This window comes from Glycine max, chromosome 11 (assembly GCF_000004515.6).
Source record: "Glycine max cultivar Williams 82 chromosome 11, Glycine_max_v4.0, whole genome shotgun sequence".
Taxonomy (NCBI): Eukaryota; Viridiplantae; Streptophyta; class Magnoliopsida; order Fabales; family Fabaceae; genus Glycine; species Glycine max.
Genome location: NC_038247.2, coordinates 11,580,378 through 11,601,788, shown reverse-complemented (window position 1 = coordinate 11,601,788; position 21,411 = coordinate 11,580,378). Strand labels below are relative to the sequence as shown.

At 29.8% G+C, this 21,411-nt stretch overlaps 1 protein-coding gene and 1 long non-coding RNA gene across 3 annotated transcripts; both read left to right on the top strand.

Annotated features, from left to right (window-relative positions):
* The first annotated feature begins 2,516 nt into the window (after window positions 1-2,516).
* On the top strand, window positions 2,517-6,968 carry LOC102661624 (uncharacterized). The gene is made up of 3 exons (XR_416746.3): window positions 2,517-2,678; window positions 2,928-3,026; window positions 6,535-6,968. It is a non-coding gene; the product is annotated as an uncharacterized lncRNA (long non-coding RNA).
* A 7,052-nt stretch (window positions 6,969-14,020) lies between these two features.
* On the top strand, window positions 14,021-20,863 carry LOC100816621 (auxin response factor 4). 2 transcript variants are annotated; one of them, XM_003539062.5, is made up of 12 exons: window positions 14,021-14,983; window positions 15,119-15,175; window positions 15,391-15,576; window positions 15,884-15,968; window positions 16,212-16,302; window positions 17,081-17,245; window positions 18,011-18,130; window positions 18,223-18,301; window positions 18,632-18,794; window positions 19,097-19,812; window positions 19,901-20,091; window positions 20,451-20,863. In XM_003539062.5, the coding sequence occupies exons 1-12, from the start codon at window positions 14,645-14,647 to the stop codon at window positions 20,632-20,634; spliced, it is 2,376 nt and encodes a 791-aa protein (XP_003539110.1). In that variant the 5' UTR covers window positions 14,021-14,644; the 3' UTR covers window positions 20,635-20,863. The 2 variants fall into 2 exon arrangements, with proteins under 2 accessions (XP_003539110.1, XP_006591025.1); XM_006590962.4 differs by having other exon boundaries at window positions 19,094-19,812.
* The last annotated feature ends 548 nt before the right edge of the window (window positions 20,864-21,411 follow it).

Genomic DNA, 21,411 nt, shown 5'->3' with positions numbered 1-21,411 from the left:
TACAAACTAGAGATTAAGAGAAAGAGATAATTGACTCAAATATTTTTAAATTAATATAGTTTTTTTTAGAACATGATTTATATGAAATAAATTTTTAATTCATAGGTAAATTTTGAGTAAATTTATCTAATTAAAGATTGTTGAGTAGTGTAAGAATTTTTATGTAATTTTTTTTTAAGGAAACAATTGGTATAATTTATAATATAATCTGATCTCTCATATGTTTAATCAATAGATTGTCTAGGTTTTTATATTCTAGAAAATGTTATTAAGTTATGCAAGTGCAAAAATTTGATAGTTTATGTCAAATGATCATGTCTGTCTATTTTATAATCAAATTGATAATTTGAAAGTTAACTAGATAAATTTATAAAACTGTACGCAAACAAAAATCTAATTAATACTTCACCGCAGTAGTTCTTTATTCTAACAAATAATAAGTTTTTTAAAATATAAGTAAATATCTATTATTAGATAATAAGAAGAAGAAGAAGTATTTTTAGTCTATATACCTTTAGTTAAACTTAGTTTTGGTCTATATACTTTCAAATTGAAGAATTTAATCTGTCAAAATTTGAAAATATATAAATTCAGTCCTTACTCGGGTTTAAACTTAACATTTAGCTGTAGTTTTGACCGGTACAAAATTGAAAGAGGCATTAAATTTACATGTTTTATAAAAGTGAGGACTAAATTCATCAATTTAAAAATACAGGAATCAAAATCAAATTTAACAAAAAATAAAAGGACCAAAAACACTTTTTTCCCCTAAGTAATAGATCAATAAATGTTCAATTTATGTGAATTTTGATTTACAAAATTAGAACATAATATCAAATAATTTAACTAGTGAATTGATTAAGTTCACACCCTACACAAAGTTATTAATGGTAATTGCAAACCTTTAACATATGGTGTTAATGGATCATATGTATATAGATCATTATGTTTGAATGATAAAAATTAAGATATAATCGTCCATGATTTATTTCGATAGTCAAAAATATAATTGATTTATTGAATTAGATAAAAAAAAAACATTAGGTAAATTTCCAATATACCTTTTGTCTCTTTAATAAATGACTCTTTTGCTCCTCCTAAAGAGAGAGATGGGTGCATTTTTCAGGGTTCATAAAATCCCAGAAATGAAATTGATTAAGGAGAAGTTGATGTCTAAGTTTTGTATACCATTTTGACAAGTACTTCCGACACTCTTCGACCCATCACTTGTGGGTTAGGGTTACGACGCAACTCAATAACCTTCCCTTCCTGTTCCTGCTGGCTGTTGCAAACCAAAAGATGGAAAAGAAATGACACATTACCAACTCTGCTTTGTCCATTCAGATTCCACGGAAATAAATGAACCCCCCTACGCCCCTATCTCTTCTAAAATAAATATCGTCTTTAATTATTTGTAACAATATTTTTAACATGTTAAATACTTTTTATAGTTAACATGCTTTTCATTTTTAAATTAAAATGATACACTACTCCTGTTTTAAAATGGTTATTACTTGTTTATATTTAAAGAATGCAAAAAAATCTCTTAAATTGGTATGATTTTGTCTAATAAAATTAAATTGTTAGTATAAATATTATAAACTTAGACTAATAGTATCATGTATTGTTTTAATATTTAATAATTTACTAATGGTGTATATATATATTTTCTTTTCATACGGAAGTGTCTGTGTTATTATTAAAATTCCCTTCATTTTTAAGTAAAACAAATATTAATTGTTACCTTTATATTAAAAAAAAATTATTCTTAAAATATGTGTGCGTTGTGTGTAATTTTTGTTCACCGTTTGGTGGCTGATGCCCAAGTCAGTAATTTTATATTAAATTAGGCTTAATAATAATAATAATTATTATTTACTAAAAGAGATAAAAAAAAAAAGCAAAGAAAAAATAGAAATTTTTTCGACATGTCAAAAAGATCTCAAGTGGCTTAGGAATTAAGAGTAAAGGCAACATCCTTCTCTCTTAACTTATCAAGGTGTCTTTTGATAAGAAAAAATTTGTGACCAATTACTAAACATTAAATCACTAAACATTAAAACGGATAATACCTCAATGACAGAAATAATTAATTAGTTTTTTTAATCTTTTCATTGAAGATGATGGGGGTTTGTTCAAATTGATATACATATTTTTTTCACTTTTCGATAAAATTGTGTCTAATTAAGATTCTCATGATTGATTGAATAATTAAATTTAGACTTTTATAAATTACTTATCCAATTTTCATTTTAAACAAATTAAAGGCACTTAGGCACCCTAATTAAAAGCAAAAAGATACACTTTATTTTGTTGGGAAACCCCTAAGCCTAAAGTCCTAAACAATTGGGCGAACAAAAACAAGCAATCCATTAAAGTTCGTACAAAATTGATGGTTGAAAAAAAGATTATGACCCAATAACGAACAATGATCAAAATTTGAACTTGGACATGGTTGTGCCGATGCGATTGAGATGCGTCACTAACACCCGAAATTGATTTTCTAACAACCAACTCACGATTGTACGGTGTGGTTTTATGTTTTTTCAAGAGAAAATTTAAATAATTCCTTTCATTATCTCTCACAAAATAGGCCACCATTCCCTTTTGTGTCTAGAATTAAGGGAATTCATCATAGAAGCTTGTTTAGGAGGAGGGTGGCACCAATACATGAAAAGGTACGTAAGATCTCATTGCTTTTCCTTCTGCTCAAAAATTAATTGACATAGTTCCACCACACGTTTAATTAGTTGGGTTGGGACTTCTCTAAATAATTATAATCTTGTTCTTACATTCTATCAATTTCTTACCTTTCATAAATTTTGAACTTGGTCCATCAATAGGTTCGTATGAACCCCAATTATATGCATGGTTTTAGTGGGGTTTTACAAACACCACTGCAGTACTCTGATTCTCTGAAATTGCAGTAGCATCCACATGTGGGCAGGAACAGTGAGCACTTGATGGTATTGATCCAGTTAAAGGACTAAGGAGATTGCATTTCTGTGTTTGCATTTTTTTTATAGGTAAATATTAATTTTGTTTGCATTTTTTTTATCTTATAAATTAGAGGCATATATTGTTAACCCTTTAATTTTTTGAGTCCACAACTTCAAAAGCAAATCTCTTTCCTTTTTATCTTTTTAACAAGTCCTTTTCACTCTGTTATAATTTAAATTTAGCCAATATATAAATTGTCAATATAACAATTCTTCACACAAAAATACACGTAGACTTTTTTTTAAGCAAAATAGTGAATATTGTAGGTATCATTAGATGGTTACTGGAAAACTATATATAGTGCAAGATCAGCCTAAAATAATTTAATATTCATAAATATTATCACTAGACGGTTATTTGATTCTTATTCTCAAATACCAGTATACTTTAGTCCTAATTTTTTTCCTACTTAATCTCAGATCCCAAAAATATTCTTTTGCCTTCTTGTCAAAATGCTGAGTGTTTGTACATGTGTTGAATCATCATTGGCAAAAAAGTTTTATGCTGCAATGGGTTTCTAATCTAAATCTTACAAACCCAAAAATTTCTCGAAGTTGGGAAAATTATTGTGAAATATATATAATCTTGTCAAAATATACATATTTGTATAATTTAAATAAAAAATAGTCTAATTAATTAATATTTATTGACAAGTAAACAAACAAATTGTACTAATATATATAGTTAAAAAGTAATAAATAGCAGTATTTATTACCATCCTCATTTAATTGGTAGATGCATTTAGTGTCTAATTCCCCATCCTAATATAAAGATTTAGGGCTTAGCTAAGGGTCTTTTTATATAACTTTAAGGTAGAGTATGTAAAAATTGATTCGGTGAAAAGATCGAATTGAATTGGTTTCGAATTGTTTTAACCAATTTAATTTTATATTTAAATAATCAAATTAATTTAGAAATTGATTCAAAATCAGATTAATCATAAAAAAATAATTTTGAATTGAACTAGTTTCTAATTAATTTCAAACTGATTTTCAAACTAAATTTTTAACTATTTTTTCAAAATAAAAAAAATATTTAAATAAAAACTAATTTGATTAACCAACTTGGTTTTATAGAAATAATTCTGTTAACAGAATTTATTTTGTAAAATAACACATTTTTTTTCTTGAATTAATTCCAAAAAAAAGTCAATTACAATTCAGTTTAATTGAAAAAGTTATTTTTTCACACCCCTACTTTTAAGGTTAAAAAAACCACATGAGTAGGCCCGGCAGGTTTGATTAAGATAACCTTATCAGGATTCAGCGATAATGAGAGATCTTGAAACAAATCTAAACCTCAACTAAAATCTTTCATCTATAATTATGCTTCCTGAAACTAGTATTTAATATCCCAAAAAGATAATGACTACGGGCACCCACCCTTTTTTTTTTCTCCTTAATGTTTTTCCCAAGCTCAACTTTGATAAAAAGCACTTGCTTGTAGCAGTACGCGATGCCCCAATCGCAGGTCAGTGATCATGGGATACCCTTTGTCTCCTATGATGGACCCACCAACTCTTTGCTTTTTGGAACTAAGCAAAGCATAGGGCAACTTTTCATGGCATACAATCCTTATTAGACACTCACTAATGCAGCATCTACTCATCCTTGCCCATGTTAGTTTTTTTTTTTTCTTCAGAAAGTCAAAGAAATTCTTCAAACTAAAGATTTTTAAAAGACTTTCATTTAATTATTCTAAATTTAAATATCAACAAAAATTATATATATAGGAAACAACTTGCCCTTCTTGTTTTCTTTTCTTTAATAAACACTGTAATTAAAGTTTTTGATTTCTCAATAGTATCTTATTTTATTTTTTTAAAAATCAGTTTTATGAATAAATGTTATACTTAAACTTCTTTGTCCATCTCTGAAAATAAATTATGAGAAAATTAAATCTAAATCTTCTCCATAAATTTACAGTGCATGTGTTTGAATTGATGGACAAAGATTGAAAAAAAGTAATTACAATGTTTTACTCTCATTACAATTTTTCACCACATGAAAAAGTAGCTTTAAGGTTATCAAAGATTTTGTTTAACTTGGTCCATCACATTTCTAAACATGCACTCAGTCATTTCTTTAATTTGATTCCCAATAACGAGACACATTATGAACATGTCAACATGGAAATTGAAGACATGGTTGTCAATTGAAATATAAAGTAGGACATGTATATATGTAAATACTTAGTATTCCAAGTATTATTATGACATTAAATTTGGTTAGATCCACGTAAAAAGAGTGTGGAAAGAAAAGGGGTGGGAAGGGAGATATGGACATATGATGGGGAGTACGATGAATGCGGGCGACTAATAAGACTAAAAAAGAAACAGGGAAAAGCTGGCCATTGAGAAGCAAAAGACAAAATCAATCGAGGAGACAAAGTCCCATTGATTAGAGAGAAAGAGAAAGAGAAAGAAAGAGGGATTATTATTGTGTTGTGGTTGTCGACCAGTGAGTGGATTGTGAAGGAAAGTGACCATCATCACCATTCAGTCCATTGGGGGCCCTCCTTCCCTTCCCCTACTACCATCAACAACTTACTCCATCTTTGAAAATCAAATAAAAAAATAATTTTATCAAAAGATCTCATGGAAATTATCATTTTTACTTTTATTTTATCTTCATCTGTTAAATATTCATTAAAACGTGCACATATTTTTTCTAATTTTAATCTAAACATACACCATCCTTGCTTAACTTAACTTTTTTTCACTTCATTCATGTATACAATAAAAATTACATATAACAATCATTACTTCTCTATGCACCATGTTTTTAGTTTAAAAAGTAGCGAAAGAGAAAAGTTTGTTGTCCCATTTTAGGGTCTCTTTGCTAGAGGAAATGAAAAAGAGTAATCATATTAGTCTCTTTTAAAACGGGTAGATTAAAGGGAAGAAAAAGAGATAAAAAAAAAGGTTAAATTATTTTTTTCTCTAATTTATTATTTTAAGTTTGATTTGGTTGTTTATATATTTTTGAGTTTAATTTGATATTTTAATTTTTTTAAAAAAAATATTAAATTTATTAATCATTGTTCATTCTATTTAATATTATTAAGTTTGTGTCCACATGATAAATGAGATTGATGAGATGATTTTTCTATAGAATTTAAACATGTAATAGTCCATTCTCTTGAAATTTCTAATGCAATATCAATGTAATCTTCAATTAAGACTTTTTATTTATTGGTTCGTTGATTAGTTAGTTGGATTCTATTTTTTTTTTAACTCTCCAACTCATAAAAAAAATTCAGAATAATTTAGAATTTGATTAGAAGGTAAATATCGAGACAATTTAATTTTAACTTCAATATGTCAATAAATAGTGTTTAATCACTTGGTTAGTTGAATCTAAATTTAATTTTATTAATTATTATAAAAATTACACTTAAAAGGTAGTTATAAAAGAATTGAAGGTGGTAAAAAAGAGTGAAGTAGTAGTAGTAATCTTAAATTTAAAAATTGGTTCATCCAAGGCAACTGAAACGAACATGTCAGTTATGTTTTGTGTGTATTTATTTGGTAAGGAGGCCCAGAAACAGAAGCGTTGGTTTATATAGCATACAAGAGACACAGAGACAAAACGCCTAGCACTGTCTTTCTTTCTGAGTTGAAGACTGGTGCAATGCAATAGATAGACACTTGTGCTATGTTATGCAATGCATGCTGCTGCTATGACTTTAATAAAGTGATGGATATACATGTCACTGTCTGCGCCACAGCTTTCTGCTTTCTATTTCTACCCCCCAAAAACACTTGAGAGAAAACCACGGGGGACGGACGGGGAATTTTACTGCCCCTGCCTCCCACGTGCACCACCCAACCAACAACACAAACATCCTTAATTTTCGTGAACATTATAAAAAAAGGTCCCCAAATCATCATCATCATCAATATCAACTTTGTAATCATGGATGTTTTTGCATAAAGTTGTAGTTGGACTATTCTTTCATTCTTTCTATTCTTCATTTTTCCGCCCATGACTCTTTGATTAAAGGGATAATTATCTTTTCACATTTCATTTAAGGAGAGATCTAACTTAATTAGTTAAATATAATATTTTTTATGCTTATGAATAAAAAAAATAGAATTCAAATTTTAGGTTTGTAAATGATAATAATATCGTCTTAGGTTCTTGTTTAGTAGTATTTTGATGGAGATTTTTTTATTTATAATAGTCTTACGGTAGTTAGTTAAAGGATTTAAAAGGAAAATTATTTTAAAACAGATAATATGAAAGTACAGTTAGAGAAGAATGAATTTTTATGCATTTAATAGAAAAAAATATTTTTACTTCTTTAACCAATGCTCTTATCATTTCTCATAGTGTTATTATTAGACTCAAATAAAATTATCTCAATCATTAAACACATTGATCAATTGATGTGCATAACCTCAAGTTTCAATTTAACAAAGTAGTTTCAACTCTCAAGTTTGAATATTAGATTTAGATATGCAGTTATATAAAATTTTAGATATGCAGTTATATAAAATTTTAGATATGCAGATACTCATAAGCAAAAGCAGTCACACTCATATTAGTTATACTTAGCTCAAATAAAGGGTCTCTAATAAATGATACTCATAGTCTATAAAATTTTAATTCTCGTCGTAAAATTTTCTTGAGTCAACAGTCATGCACCACAAATGAGATTAGTTTCTGATTCAGTGGGTTAGGAGAACACCCGTGATCTTTGGTGTAGAAAACAAATAGGTATAAATTATGGTAAAAAAAGTTAGAATGAAGAATAAATAATGCATACTCAAATAGCTCTTAAAAAATTACAAACTGAATTTAACAGAAGAGGATTTTTTTAAAAAGTAAAAGAATGTCACTTAAATACTAAACATATCCACATGCAAAAGATTCCTTAAACTTGCACCATTCACACCACTTATAATAATTTAGAGTCGGAGTTTGACTTGAAATACACTCTCTCGTTCTATTATGCATTGACAAAATTTTAAAAATGTGGGCGTGTTTTAAAGTGTAAAAAAAAAAAAGCTAAAGTATGACACATTTGATGTTTTGCTTGCAGTTAGATCTGTTAAACATATCGATCAGGTTTGATTCCTAAATGTGTATAAAAACTGGTTTATTATTAAAGGCAAAATTTATTTCAATATTTTCTGATCCTTAAAAAAATAGTCTCTAGCGCGCTAGTAAGAAGATACCTTGATCTACACACACAAATGCTACATGTCTTATATCCGGCCAGAAACAAATTGCAAGTTACAGAAGGTATTATGGAGTCCAACACTTGCAAATTGGAAACATTCCCCCACCCCCAAAAAGATATATAGAATCTATTATGGTACAAGAATACTATATATTAGTGTGCTTAAAGGGCCAAGGTTATCCCTTTATCATTTTAGATTCAGGTCTAATTTAATTTTAAAAGTTAGTTTAAAGATGAAGATTATCCTTTATTTATATATTTTAACTTACTTTATTTTTAACAGATATGAGACTTTAAGTTTTTCTTACTATAAGCCACCAAAATATATATAATTTAAAGAGCTAAATTTAGTTATATTAAAAATTTCCGGGGCAACACATCTAATATCTAAATTAGCTCTTGGATAGTGTCTTGAGGATTAATGATCAGTATTAAATATATAAAACATTAATGAAAATTTATTGAAAGTTATTGTATACTAATTGATTTAGAAATACAACACAACTCCTGTTAAAAAAAAAGAAATACAACACAATTAGTTGATATACTTTAAGCAAAGAGTTAGATACTTCTCGTCGGTTACAAAATTATAAAGCAAAAACATAGCCGATTTATTCTTTTTTCTTTTTTTACCTTTCATATTCGCACACCAAAAGTGAAAAATGCAATCGCACCCCCCGAGTTTTCGTTCAATCTGTATATCCCCACTTTTTGATGTGGACTAAACCAACTTCGTCTGAAACTTGCATGATTCTTTTTTTTGCATTGGGGTAAGTAAAAACTTGTATGGCTTTAGCACGAGGACAGACAAAGCTTTAGGTGATGTCCATGTCGATTTGTTTTCTATCCATTTGTACAGATTTGAAGGTATATGCATATGCATATAATAAGTTCAGTGTGACATCTTTCATGAGTTATAATGCGTTAAGAAAAGAGAGTTTCGTTGTAAAATGGAATGCATAAAAGAGTATACATTTGTGTGCGTGTGTGAGATAAAGTTGCAAATTGTTAATCTTTTCCATGATATTTTTAACCATTAATTGACTATATATGGCATATGGTTGTATATATATCGATATTTGTCATATATAATTAATGATTTTTTTTAAGTGAGCTGGTACATTCACTCCTAGATCTATGAATGAACATGCTAATTAAGATTTTTTTTAGTTGCTAATAAGACTGCTTTAATGGTAAATTCTACCTTCATGCAATAGAGTGCTAAACATGGAGTAAAAGGGAAAGTACTCGTAAGGCACTTCGATATACACTCAAGTCAATGATTACACAAATAAAATGAAGGTACACTGCAACTGATAAATATAGATAGAGATATAGACTTAAATATATTTTTTAATTTGTGTAATTTAATGTTTTTTATTTTTATTTTTGTATTTTTTTTTTGTTTTAATCTTTGTAAAATATTTTTTTATTTTAAAAATATTTTAGATAACATTTTGAATAATAATAAAAATATTATTTAAAGTATTTTAAGGACAAAAAATAAAAACGCATTTTACAATGATTAAAATGAAAAAAATCACAAAAAAAATGAAAAAAAATGTTAAATTTGTAGGACTTAAAAAATATTAAACCTATATATATATATATATATATATATATATATATATATATATATATATATATATATATATATATATATATATATAAGGTTTACTAGTTGGTAGTTATAAAAATGCTCTTATCTTTATAAGAAATTACATATATATTAACTACTGAGCAGTGTCTATAATGGATGATACTTACCCTTTTTTACTTATTTATTTAAAAATTGTCATATTTTTGTGGAATGGGCTAGAAGAAAGGAGAAAGAAAATTAGCGAAACTTCTTTAGTGGTCCAATAGCCTTTTTTTCGTGTTCATGCATGGCAAATAGATAAATACGACTACTGTCGTTTACCTCTTTGAACTTTATGCAGAGAAATGGAAGCCCTTGAATCCAAACTAAGCATGTAAATATATTTGGATTGGATTGCATCTTATATATCTTTAGTTTTTTTTTTAATTGGATTGCATCTTAGCTTATGAATCAATTTTTAATACTCCACAATTTACTGTTGTTATAAATAAAATATTGCACTTGTTGAGTGTCTGAACTTTAATATAGCCAATTAAGGACATTAAGTTTAATCAACAAAAAAAAAAAACATGAAAATAAAACTGATAATATTTAGGACCTTTCTTACCTTTACGTTTTTGGAAGTTCACGCTTCTTAGTGGTTGGTGACTACTACATATCATTCATTTGAGATATAATAAATATAAATATGAAGAGTATTATATTTTAAATAGGATACACATGAAATCATTAGTTGTTAAAATTTTCGTTACTTTCTTAATAACAAATTACCAAAAACCACTTAATATTAATCAATTAAAAAATTTAGATCATATATTTCATGACTGTTTATGTTATGATTTTTTTTATTCATGTTTATGTTATGAATTGTTTTCATATGTTAAATATTTCTCTCTTTTCAATACATTGTTTATAAATTTATTAAAACTTATTTTTTCAATTAATAATAGTAGATAGTAAAAGAGTAAATAAAAGGCCAATCCCTAATTTTGATATAGACTTATGTATATTTAGTTCCTATTAATATAATTAAATTTGGTTTTAGTTTTTTTTTAATGCTGATGCTTTTTTTTTCTTTTTGTACTCGACAAAAGATAGAAAAGAAAATAAGTAATTATATGATTTTTATTTAAATACTTATATTTTTTTAAATACTCTCTATCAGTAATAATATGAAAAGTTTAATATGTATATAATGTTGATGACATATCATCTCAAATAACACTATTTTATAAGAGTAAGATGATTAAATTCGGACCGTATAATCAAATATTGATGATCAATATTTAATATCATGTGATTACTTAAAAAATTATGTAATTTTTTACATTAAATTTCAACCCTTCATTTATTGTTATACGATTCAGATTTAATCATCTCACTCATATAAAATATTTTTTCTCATAAGATATGTTCTCTATATAATGTCAATGTAAAAGATTTTATGCTCTCAATCAATAAAAAATTATCATTGAGATGACTTTTATGATAATTATTATAAAAATTAACAAACTTATTATATATAATAATTTGTAATTAAATGATAATATAATTTACACTATCAATACACTCATTATCTATTTTAACATGAAATATATCTAAATATTTTACATCAACAACCATTATAAGGTGACATATGACATGATATAGTTAAATATATGTCATATTTTTAGTAAATTAATTGAGATAGAAATTATTTAAAAAATAAAAGTCATGAGACTATAACAAACAAAAAAATGAGAAATTAAAATTAAATCTAATCATATTTACGTGAATTAAAAATATAGTTTTATCCTTTTGATTTATTATGGAGGTTTTAGTCTTCGAGTAATTCCCCACTACTTAATATTTTTTTATTATTGACAAATTTGAGTTGTTAGTTATTAATTTGTTGTAATAGAGATATTCAAACCCTAATATTCTAAAACTTTAGGGTAAGTTTTGTAAAGAAATAAGTCAATATTGTAGCTCATAAGATGAGGATTCCAAAATTTTATGTTAGTTCTTACAATTTTGATTATATCTTGTTTATATCGATGCAAAATTGATTAATGAAATGATATAATTATCTTTCCGTAAAAAAAATGAACCTACTATTTTATAATGTATCTAAGCAAATATTGTTTTTCAACAATGTATACATTTAAACTTAATCGGCTATGGGTAAAATTGTCCTAGCAATTTGATAAAAGGCTAGGTAATTGTTGTTACTGGTTCGTATTAGTGCAAAGTGCAAGGTCAAAGAACATGGACCCAAACTTAGACCGACGACAGAAAAGACTCGATTTTTTTTTACCAACAACAATATTTTAAAACCTAATCCCACAAAACATAAGTTCAATATAGAATTAAACTTTTAAATGAATAAAAAAAGAATTAAATTTTAATGTTATATTTTTTTAATATAATTTAAGTTTTTGGACAAGATCAAATAAAGGAACTCAAAAAAATTAATTTGTTTGTATAAACTTATGGTGTAAAGCATACAAATAATTTCTTAAAGGGGCCAAATTATTTTGTACGCCTTTATAATTTTACTGCATTGTAAATCTTTGTAAGTCTCTCTCTCTCTCTCTCTCTCTCTCTCTCTCTCTCTATATATATATATATATATATATATATATATATATATATTGAATCATCATATTTTTATGAAATTTTCGAAAAAATACTAGTCTTCGATAATGATTCATTTTTTCTAGATTTAAATTTTACTTTAAAACATAAATAAATTACATAAAAACTATTCAATTGTGCTTTTCGTCAAATACTTAAGTTCCTGATTTGTTCGAATAAACCTTATGACTAACAAACCTCAACAAATTTTTTATTTTTTATTTTTGTAAATGTGAGATTAACAGAATATTAACAGTTATTGTTAGGTATATACTTATTTTTTTTAAGAAGATTGTATAGGGAATCATTTACTTTTTTTTAATGATTGAGACTTATTTAAAAATTCAATAAAATTATAGGAGAGTTATTATAATACCCCAAAATAATAATTTTAGTATTTCTTTTCCTAGGCAATAATTGAATAAAGTTGAAGACACTAAAAAAATAAATTGTTAATAACAATATCAAAATCCTTAAATTTCCAAATATTACCTTTTTAAAGATTATTATATATATATATATTAATTATTTTTTTCTAAAGTTTGAGATAAATGAGATGGTTCAAAGAAGGAAAAAGTATTAACAAATTATTGGGTCGAGTGATATGAATTTGATTTTTTCAAATAATGTCTTCAATTTAAATTTTATAAATAAAAAATATAGTTAAAAAATAAAAATTTACTAAATTTTATTTTTTGATAAAAATTAATTTTCAATAAAAAAAGTAAATTTTTTATATTAATAACATGATTAGAAGAAAAAAAAAAGGAAAAGTGATAAGACTGAAGAATTAAGATGTGTTGTAAAGGAGTGGAGTGCAGAGTGGAAAGGGGGTTTGTGAGTCCTTGACAACTAAACTAAGTCCAGGACAGTTGCTGCCAAAACCCACACCACACTGCATTTTTCACAGTCCCAAACCCTCTCACTTTCTTTTTTTATAGTATATTAAATATTAAATGAACCCTGTAGCAACTGTAATAATATATTCTATAAAATAATTATCCCCATGCCTAGAAATATTAAATGAACCCTGTAGAAATATTAAATAATACTACTACTATAATAATATATTCTATAAAATTTCTATAGAATATACACCTAAAGTATTTTTACCTCAGGATTATTCTGTTACTCATGCCTAGAAATTCACCAACCTATATATTGTAGGTTGAGTTGTCAGATTGTGTTTTCCTTGGAATTGTCTTTTTTTTTAGATAGATATGCTATGCAAATTCGAAGGAGGAGGGAAAAAAGAGAGAAAGAAAGAAGCATGGTTAATGATTGTTTGGTTTATTTATCTTGTACATTAAACTTATGTTGTCTGTTAGGGGGAGGGACTCAATCAATCATCCCCACAAGCAAGCACAGTGAAAGAAATTATCAATAAAAAATGAAAAATTAACGGAAACAAAGCAAATGATATTAAGAATGGGGAAGTGTGGCCTCATAAATTTAAATACAAAATTAATTTATTGAACTTTTTTTTATATATTTAAAGGTTAAATTTATATTTTTATTTTTTTAAAATTAATTTATCACAGCATTAACTTTCGAATGCGAATTTAGTTATTTATCTATTATCAATAAATAAAAAAGTTAAGGCAAACAAAGCAAAGGAGACTGAGAGTGGGGAAGTGTGGGTTCTGTACTGTCTTAGCCTGTCCCCCCCACCCAACACACACTCTATCTCTCTCTTTCTCTCTCTAAGAGTTTTAACAGTCTAAATCCAAAAGGCACTACCACATTGGCTTTTCTTGCCTTTTGTTTATGTGCTTCCTATGCAATTGTCTATGTCTGCTCCTGCTTCTGCTCCCTCTTCTCAGTACCTGCAAATGGGGGTGGTGGAATTATACGTTGAATTTCTTGTTATTATTTAATACTATATATAATATATATTCTTCTCTCTTCTTTCCTTCTTTTCTTATCTTTAAAAATCGTGTCTTGGTATCCTTCTCAACATGACTTTCTTTGTTCTTTTCTGTTCATCCAGTTCCACTCTCTCTTTTTTTTCCCTTTGATTTAATACTCTCCAAATATGAATTCTTTCTCACAATCTAACCTCTTTTTCCATGGTATTTATACTTTCCACTTTCTGGGGCTTCCTTTTCTCAATTCTTCCACTTGGTGACACACACACTCTTTCCCTCCCTTCTTCAAGTTGTGAATTTTCGTTGTGGGGTGCTTTTGTTGCTGCTTCCTTGTTCTCTTGGCTTCCATTTGAGCCTACACCACTAGGTGTTCATGGAAATTGATCTGAACCATGAAGTGACTGAGGTTGAGAAGAATGCATTCTGTGATAGGGAATGTGAGAAAGGTGTTGGTGTTACTTGTTGGTCCTCTTCCACTTGTTCATCCTCTACTTCTTCCTCTTCAGCGCTTGTGTCCTCTTCTTACCTTGAGCTTTGGCATGCTTGTGCTGGCCCTCTCACTTCTCTTCCCAAGAAAGGAAATGTGGTGGTCTATTTTCCACAAGGTCACTTAGAACAAGTTGCATCTTTCTCTCCTTTCACACCATTGGAGATTCCCACCTATGATCTTCAGCCACAGATCTTTTGCAGGGTTGTCAATGTCCAACTACTTGTGAGTACTGAATTCTCTCCTCTTAGATTCAGTTGTGGTTTACTCAATTTCATTTGGCATGTCGCCATTTCCTTGCCCCATTGCATTGGCTCTATTGTTCACTTGGTTTTACTAAATTGTCACTTCCTGGAACAGGCCAACAAGGAGAATGATGAGGTTTATACACAAGTTACTTTGCTTCCTCAAGCTGAGGTTGGTTTTTCATTTGAAAGTTATTTATGTTTTGGTGTGTCCCTAATTATGTCCCTTCCAACTAAATAATCAATTTTTGAGAGCTTCTTTTCATTGTTTAATTAGAACAAGGAATGTTTGTTTTTATGAGCTTAAAATGTTAAATGATGTACCAAATGTTCCTTAGCTGCATTACATTAAGTAATTCTGAACACACTGAATTCTTTTCTTTTCAGTTGGAAGGGATGTATTTAGAGGGCAAAGAACTTGAGGAATTGGGAGCAGAAGAGGAGGGGGATGATAGATCACCAACTAAATCAACCCCTCACATGTTCTGCAAAACACTAACTGCCTCTGATACCAGCACACATGGGGGCTTTTCTGTTCCTCGCCGAGCTGCTGAAGACTGTTTTCCTCCTTTGGTGCGACATCTTTCACAGAGCATAATATTAACTATAAACACTTATAAAGAAGAAAAATGAAAAGTGAATTCCACAAGTTAGAATCAACTTATGCACCTCAGCTTTTGGAAAAGTTAGAAAAGAGAGATTCTTTAAAAGATAATGTGCATAAGTTGATTTTAACTTATGAGAGAAATTTAACTCATTGTCTTTTTAGTTTTTTTTCTTCTATAAGTGCTTAAGAAGTTTATTCAAACAGGACTATAATTTGATTTTCTAGCCTTGCTTAAATTGCTGAGCTATTCCTTTTACTTTGACACTACTACAGGATTATAAGCAGCAGAGGCCATCACAAGAGCTTGTTGCCAAAGACCTGCATGATGTGGAGTGGAAATTTCGTCACATTTACAGAGGTAATGTTATTAGAAAAATTAAGTGTGAGGTGTGAGTATGTGTGTGTGTGTGCGACTTCATATATTGACCAAGGCCCCATTTGGTTTACATTGAGAATCAAATTATTACACTGTACAACATTCGAATATAAAATCTCCGGCTACAACTCTAAATCATGTCCAAGTGTTCAATATCAATTTTACTAAAAATCTAATCTAAACAGACACTAATTGGTACACAAAATCGATGTGGTAACATGTCAGGTCAGCCAAGGCGGCATCTACTCACTACTGGATGGAGCATTTTTGTCAGTCAAAAGAATCTTGTCTCCGGTGATGCAGTGCTCTTCCTAAGGTATATATATCTACAGTATCAAGTGTGTTTTAGCTTAAGTGTGTGTTTATATACGGAGAAAAATTTGGCCACTCTCGAAGCATGTTTTTTCTTTTTGTATATATCTCTATCACCTCAGCTATGTGATTCATGATTGTCTGCTATTTTAACAATGTTTTTAACACATATTTTGTAGCTTAAAATCTCTTGCTGTGCCTAAGAATCCTTCGTGTATACGTGTGTGTTGAACTGGACGTTTTAATTGACATTAATTCTTATATTATTGACTTGAAGGAGCAACCTCTCAAGCTCCTAAACGTGGATTAATCTCACCTACAATTACTAATTGTTAATGATGGTCTTCCAATAATTTAGTAGAAAGTTAATTATCAATCCAAATACCAAACAAAAAACATGGATGTTATTAATTTGGATAATTAATAGTTTTTTTTATGTTGTATTATCAATATTAAGTAGTAGTTTTTAAATGCTGTAATTATTAATATTGATGAACTTCATTGTCTTGGAGACCGTACAGTGCCAAAAAGGGAGTTGGAAGAAAATATGTACTTGCAAAAACATACCTCATAAAGTCAAAACAGATGGCCTTTATTTTTCTTGAGAATCAAGAATTTAAGTCTTACCAAACTTTGAAAGCATGAAATATGAGTAATAATAATCATTTGGAAGCCAATTAAATCAAACTTGAGATTCTCACTACCCAGTTTCAGAGAAAGAAGGGTCTATCTATCATTATAGTACCTTTCGGATCCTTACTGAAATATTAATGACTTTGTAGGGGTGAAAATGGTGAACTGAGATTGGGAATCAGAAGAGCTGTTAGACCTAGAAATGATCTTCCTGAATCAGTTATTGGAAGCCAGAACTGCTATCCCAATGTCCTTTCTTCTGTGGCAAATGCAATATCCACCAAAAGCAAGTTTCATGTTTTCTACAGTCCAAGGTACTAATACTGACTGGTCTTGCCTTCCTGCTTTGCAAGATGTATGAAATTCACACTGTAATTACTTGTCCTTAGATTTTAATTCTGGCCTGGCAACATAAGGGCATGTTTACTTTGAGAAAATATTTCTATTTTTATTTTTATTTTTATTTTTACTTTTAATTACATAAATGAAACTTTATTTTTATTGTTTTTTCCTTCTTTTTTTCTGTATGAATGTTTGAAAACAAAAACATAATAAACTAAAGTGGTCTTCTCATATTAAAAGTGAAAAAACAGGAAACATTTTCTTAAACCAAATATGTTCTTAGGAGTTTGGATCTCTCCACTAGGTTTCTATGGTGGCACAACCGAAGTGTGAATATGTAAAAAAATCATGTGGGACACCAGCCATAATCATATGGTAAAAACTATATAGATGTGAGGTGATATGTCTGTAAGTGTGTAGGTAGCAGCACTGTGTCTATTAAACACTTTGAAGAATGGATTGTCAAACACTCCAATGATGTGGATTGGATGGAAGAATAGGGAACACTCTGATTTGGACAGAAATGGCTCATGCCCTTTCTAGAAACTCAAATTACAATATCTTTGCACCTTACTAAACTAGCTTTGATCCTCTGATAGGCCTTCTTAGAAATGAAACCTTTTACCATAATCTTTAATTTCCTATGGATGTAATTTCTTCCTTCTTTGGTTGCTAACTCTTGATTGGTATGAGACTAGCAATAAATTTGTAACGTGTTTGAATTTGATATAATACAGAGCAAGTCAAGCAGACTTTGTTGTTCCCTACCAAAAGTATGTTAAAAGCATCAAGAATCCAGTGAGCATTGGAACAAGATTCAAAATGAGATTTGAAATGGATGAATCTCAAGAGAGGAGGTAGACTACAACATAATTATAAATCTTCATTACTATGTCTTCCTTCAAAAAGCTTTTTGCTTGTGTCATAATACCATCTTCCTATCTTGCAGGTGTTGTAGTGGGATGTTGATTGGAACGAGTGATTTGGATCCTTATAGATGGCCCAAATCAAAATGGAGGTGCTTGATGGTACATCTTTAATTTTGCTTTGTTACTAATGCAGTACTCTTGTACCATATTTATACGTTTGGCATTGCTTAAGGACAGAAATTGTGTTTTTAACACCAAACTGAATTATTGTGAAGCAACTTTCTTTGTGAATATCACAGAAATCTAATTCCATTTCTCCAATTTTTCTTCGTAATATTTTTGTGTCTCGCTCTAAATAGTTTTACATATCATCATATCAAATTAATATGAAGGTTGCATTAGCAAACCACTTACAAAGCTCATTTATGAACTGAGTCTGACCACATGATGATCTCTTCATTAATGTAAGCCTGCTGTGACATGCAACAGGTCAGATGGGATGAGGATATTGAGACTAATCATAAAGACAGAGTATCTCCATGGGAGATTGATCCTTCTGCTCCTCTGCCCCCCTTGAGCATTCAGTCTTCCCCAAGACTGAAGAAGCTGCGGACAGGTCTGCAGGTTGCCTCACCTAGTCACCTCATCACTGGTATGAGTCCTAACACTAAAGTAGAATAAGACTCTTCTCCATAAATACTTGTAAAATACATTGAACTTCTCCCACAAGTCAAAATCAACTTATGCACCTTAGTTTTTGAAAAAGTTAACTGAGAGAGCTTATATATAAGTTAAGTGCATAAATTGATTTTAGCTTGTGGGAGAAGCTCAATTCATTTTACCTTATCATTTTCTTTTTCTATAAATGTTTATAAAGAAATTTATCCAAGACTTAAGTAAAGAGTGTATGTTAACTTAATATATCCTAATCATCCTTTTTGTTTCATATAGCAGCACGAGGCAGAGGATTGATAGACTTTGAGGAGTCTGTAAGATCACCCAAGGTCTTGCAAGGTCAAGAAAATGCAGGTTTTGGGTCACTCTACTACGGATGTGACACAGTAACCAAGCCACCAGGTTTTGAGATGAGCTCTCAAAGTCATCCAAATCTTGGATCAGCTGAAGTAAGAAAGATTACCTCTTCTGAGCTGAGTAGTGTGCACCCTTTCAGTTATGCAGGCTTTGTGGAAACCAACAGGTTTCCGAGGGTCTTGCAAGGTCAAGAAATATGTCCATTGAAATCCCTGACAGGAAAGGTTGATATGAACCTTGGTGCTTGGGGAATGCCCAATCTTAGTTGCACAACTTTCAACCTCCACCAGGCAACCAAACCAAGCTTTCAACTTTCATTGTTTCCTTACGGGGATATTCACCAAGCCAGTCAAGCTAGCTTGTTTTGCTCGAAATCCACCACTTTCCAGAGAGAGAATGTCCCATTTAACAAGCCATCCACTCAGGCAGGGATCATTGTAAATGAAGTTGGAAGATCAGATCTCCCAAATGACCATAAGCTGCAGGGCAATAATATTTCTGCTGCTGGGAATATGGGGGTTTCTATTGACAACAATGTCCAGGGAAAGGTAAATGCCTGCAAACTATTCGGGTTTTCTTTGTCTGGGGAAACTACTACCCAAAATTTGCAGAACTCTGCTAAAAGGAGCTGCACAAAGGTGAGGGATGATAACAACAAAATTATGTTATGATATGCCTTTTTCTCTCTCAAGTTTTACCCACCTATATAACATACACTAAATGAAGGTTCACAAGCAAGGCAGCTTAGTTGGAAGAGCTATTGATCTTTCAAGACTGAGTGGCTACAATGATCTGCTGAGTGAACTAGAGAGACTGTTTAGCATGGAAGGCCTTCTAAAAGATCCTGATAAGGGATGGAAGATCCTCTACACTGACAGTGAGAATGACATAATGGTTGTGGGGGATGACCCATGGCAGTAAGTTTTCTTCTTTCTGGACTCAAATCAACACCTTAAAGAATGCTGCTTTTCTATACCTTTTAATCAGTTATCAATGATTGTCACCTGTCTAAACATGTTTTTTTTTTCCCGGCAAATGTTGATTGTTAGAATGTTAGTTTTGTTAAGAGAGGGGATCGAATCCGTGATTTTTCCTCCTTCCCTTCTCTCTTAACCATCCAACTCACCTTATATCTCCTACCTGTCTCAACATGTACTGATAGGATAGAACCTCACATCTCTTTTACCCTTTACTATGTAAGCTATCCAGTGTCATTTTATGTGATGTACTTTCTAGGTGACACTAAAAAGATTTGCATGTATCCTTATGGCTGCAGTGAGTTTTGCGATGTGGTGTCCAAGATCCATATATACACCCAAGAAGAAGTGGAAAAGATGACAATTGAGATGATCAGTGATGATACTCATAGCTGTTTGGAAGAGGCACCAGTGATTATGGAGGCTTCAAAGTCTTCCTCAGTGGGTCAGCCAGATTATTCTCCAACAGCAGTTAGGGTCTAAAGGTTTTCAGGGTTGTCTGAAATATTTATTATGTTTGGTCCTGTCTCTGTACAAGATAAATCTACATGTTTTTATGCTGTTTGGTTACTACCCTACCCTTTTGAGTTTGTAGGCCCAGCAAAAATTGCATGGTCAGCACTAGAAAAGACTGACAATTGAGTGCATTAAACTAACTAAATAAGGGCTAGCCTTGGCATCATATAATAAACCATTATTATGGGTTTTGTTACGTACTCTGGAATAATGCTGATGGTGATGGTTTCCAAATCTTCCATTCCACCATGGTTGCGTAATTTTGCTACGGCTGTTAGGAACCTCTTCGAGGTGTGATGCGGGTTTAAAGGTCCAAAAATGTGGCCATAAAAGAACATGCAAAATATACTTTGGTAAAATCTTGAGAAATGCACTCTAGTTCTGAATCAATCAGTATAAATATTCATAAAAATGAAAACTGGAAGAGAAAAACATTCAATATCTATCTCATTATTTCAGCATAAAATCTGCAACGCATGGCCATAAATTTTTTTTAAATTCAGGTGTTTTTTTTTTGGCTAATCATTAGGACAAAATTGTCTGTCACTTCTTCACTTCTTCAGAGGCTGTGCGCACAGGTGAATATTTTTCTTAAAAAATTATTTATTTCATATTTAAGAATCAAATAAGATTTGAATCTTGAATTATTTGATTAAGATACTTAAGTTATTATTATCTGTGTCAACTGCTGTTGATAGTTTTACAACATTGTTTTCTAAGATGGATGATCGCTTTGAAGATTTT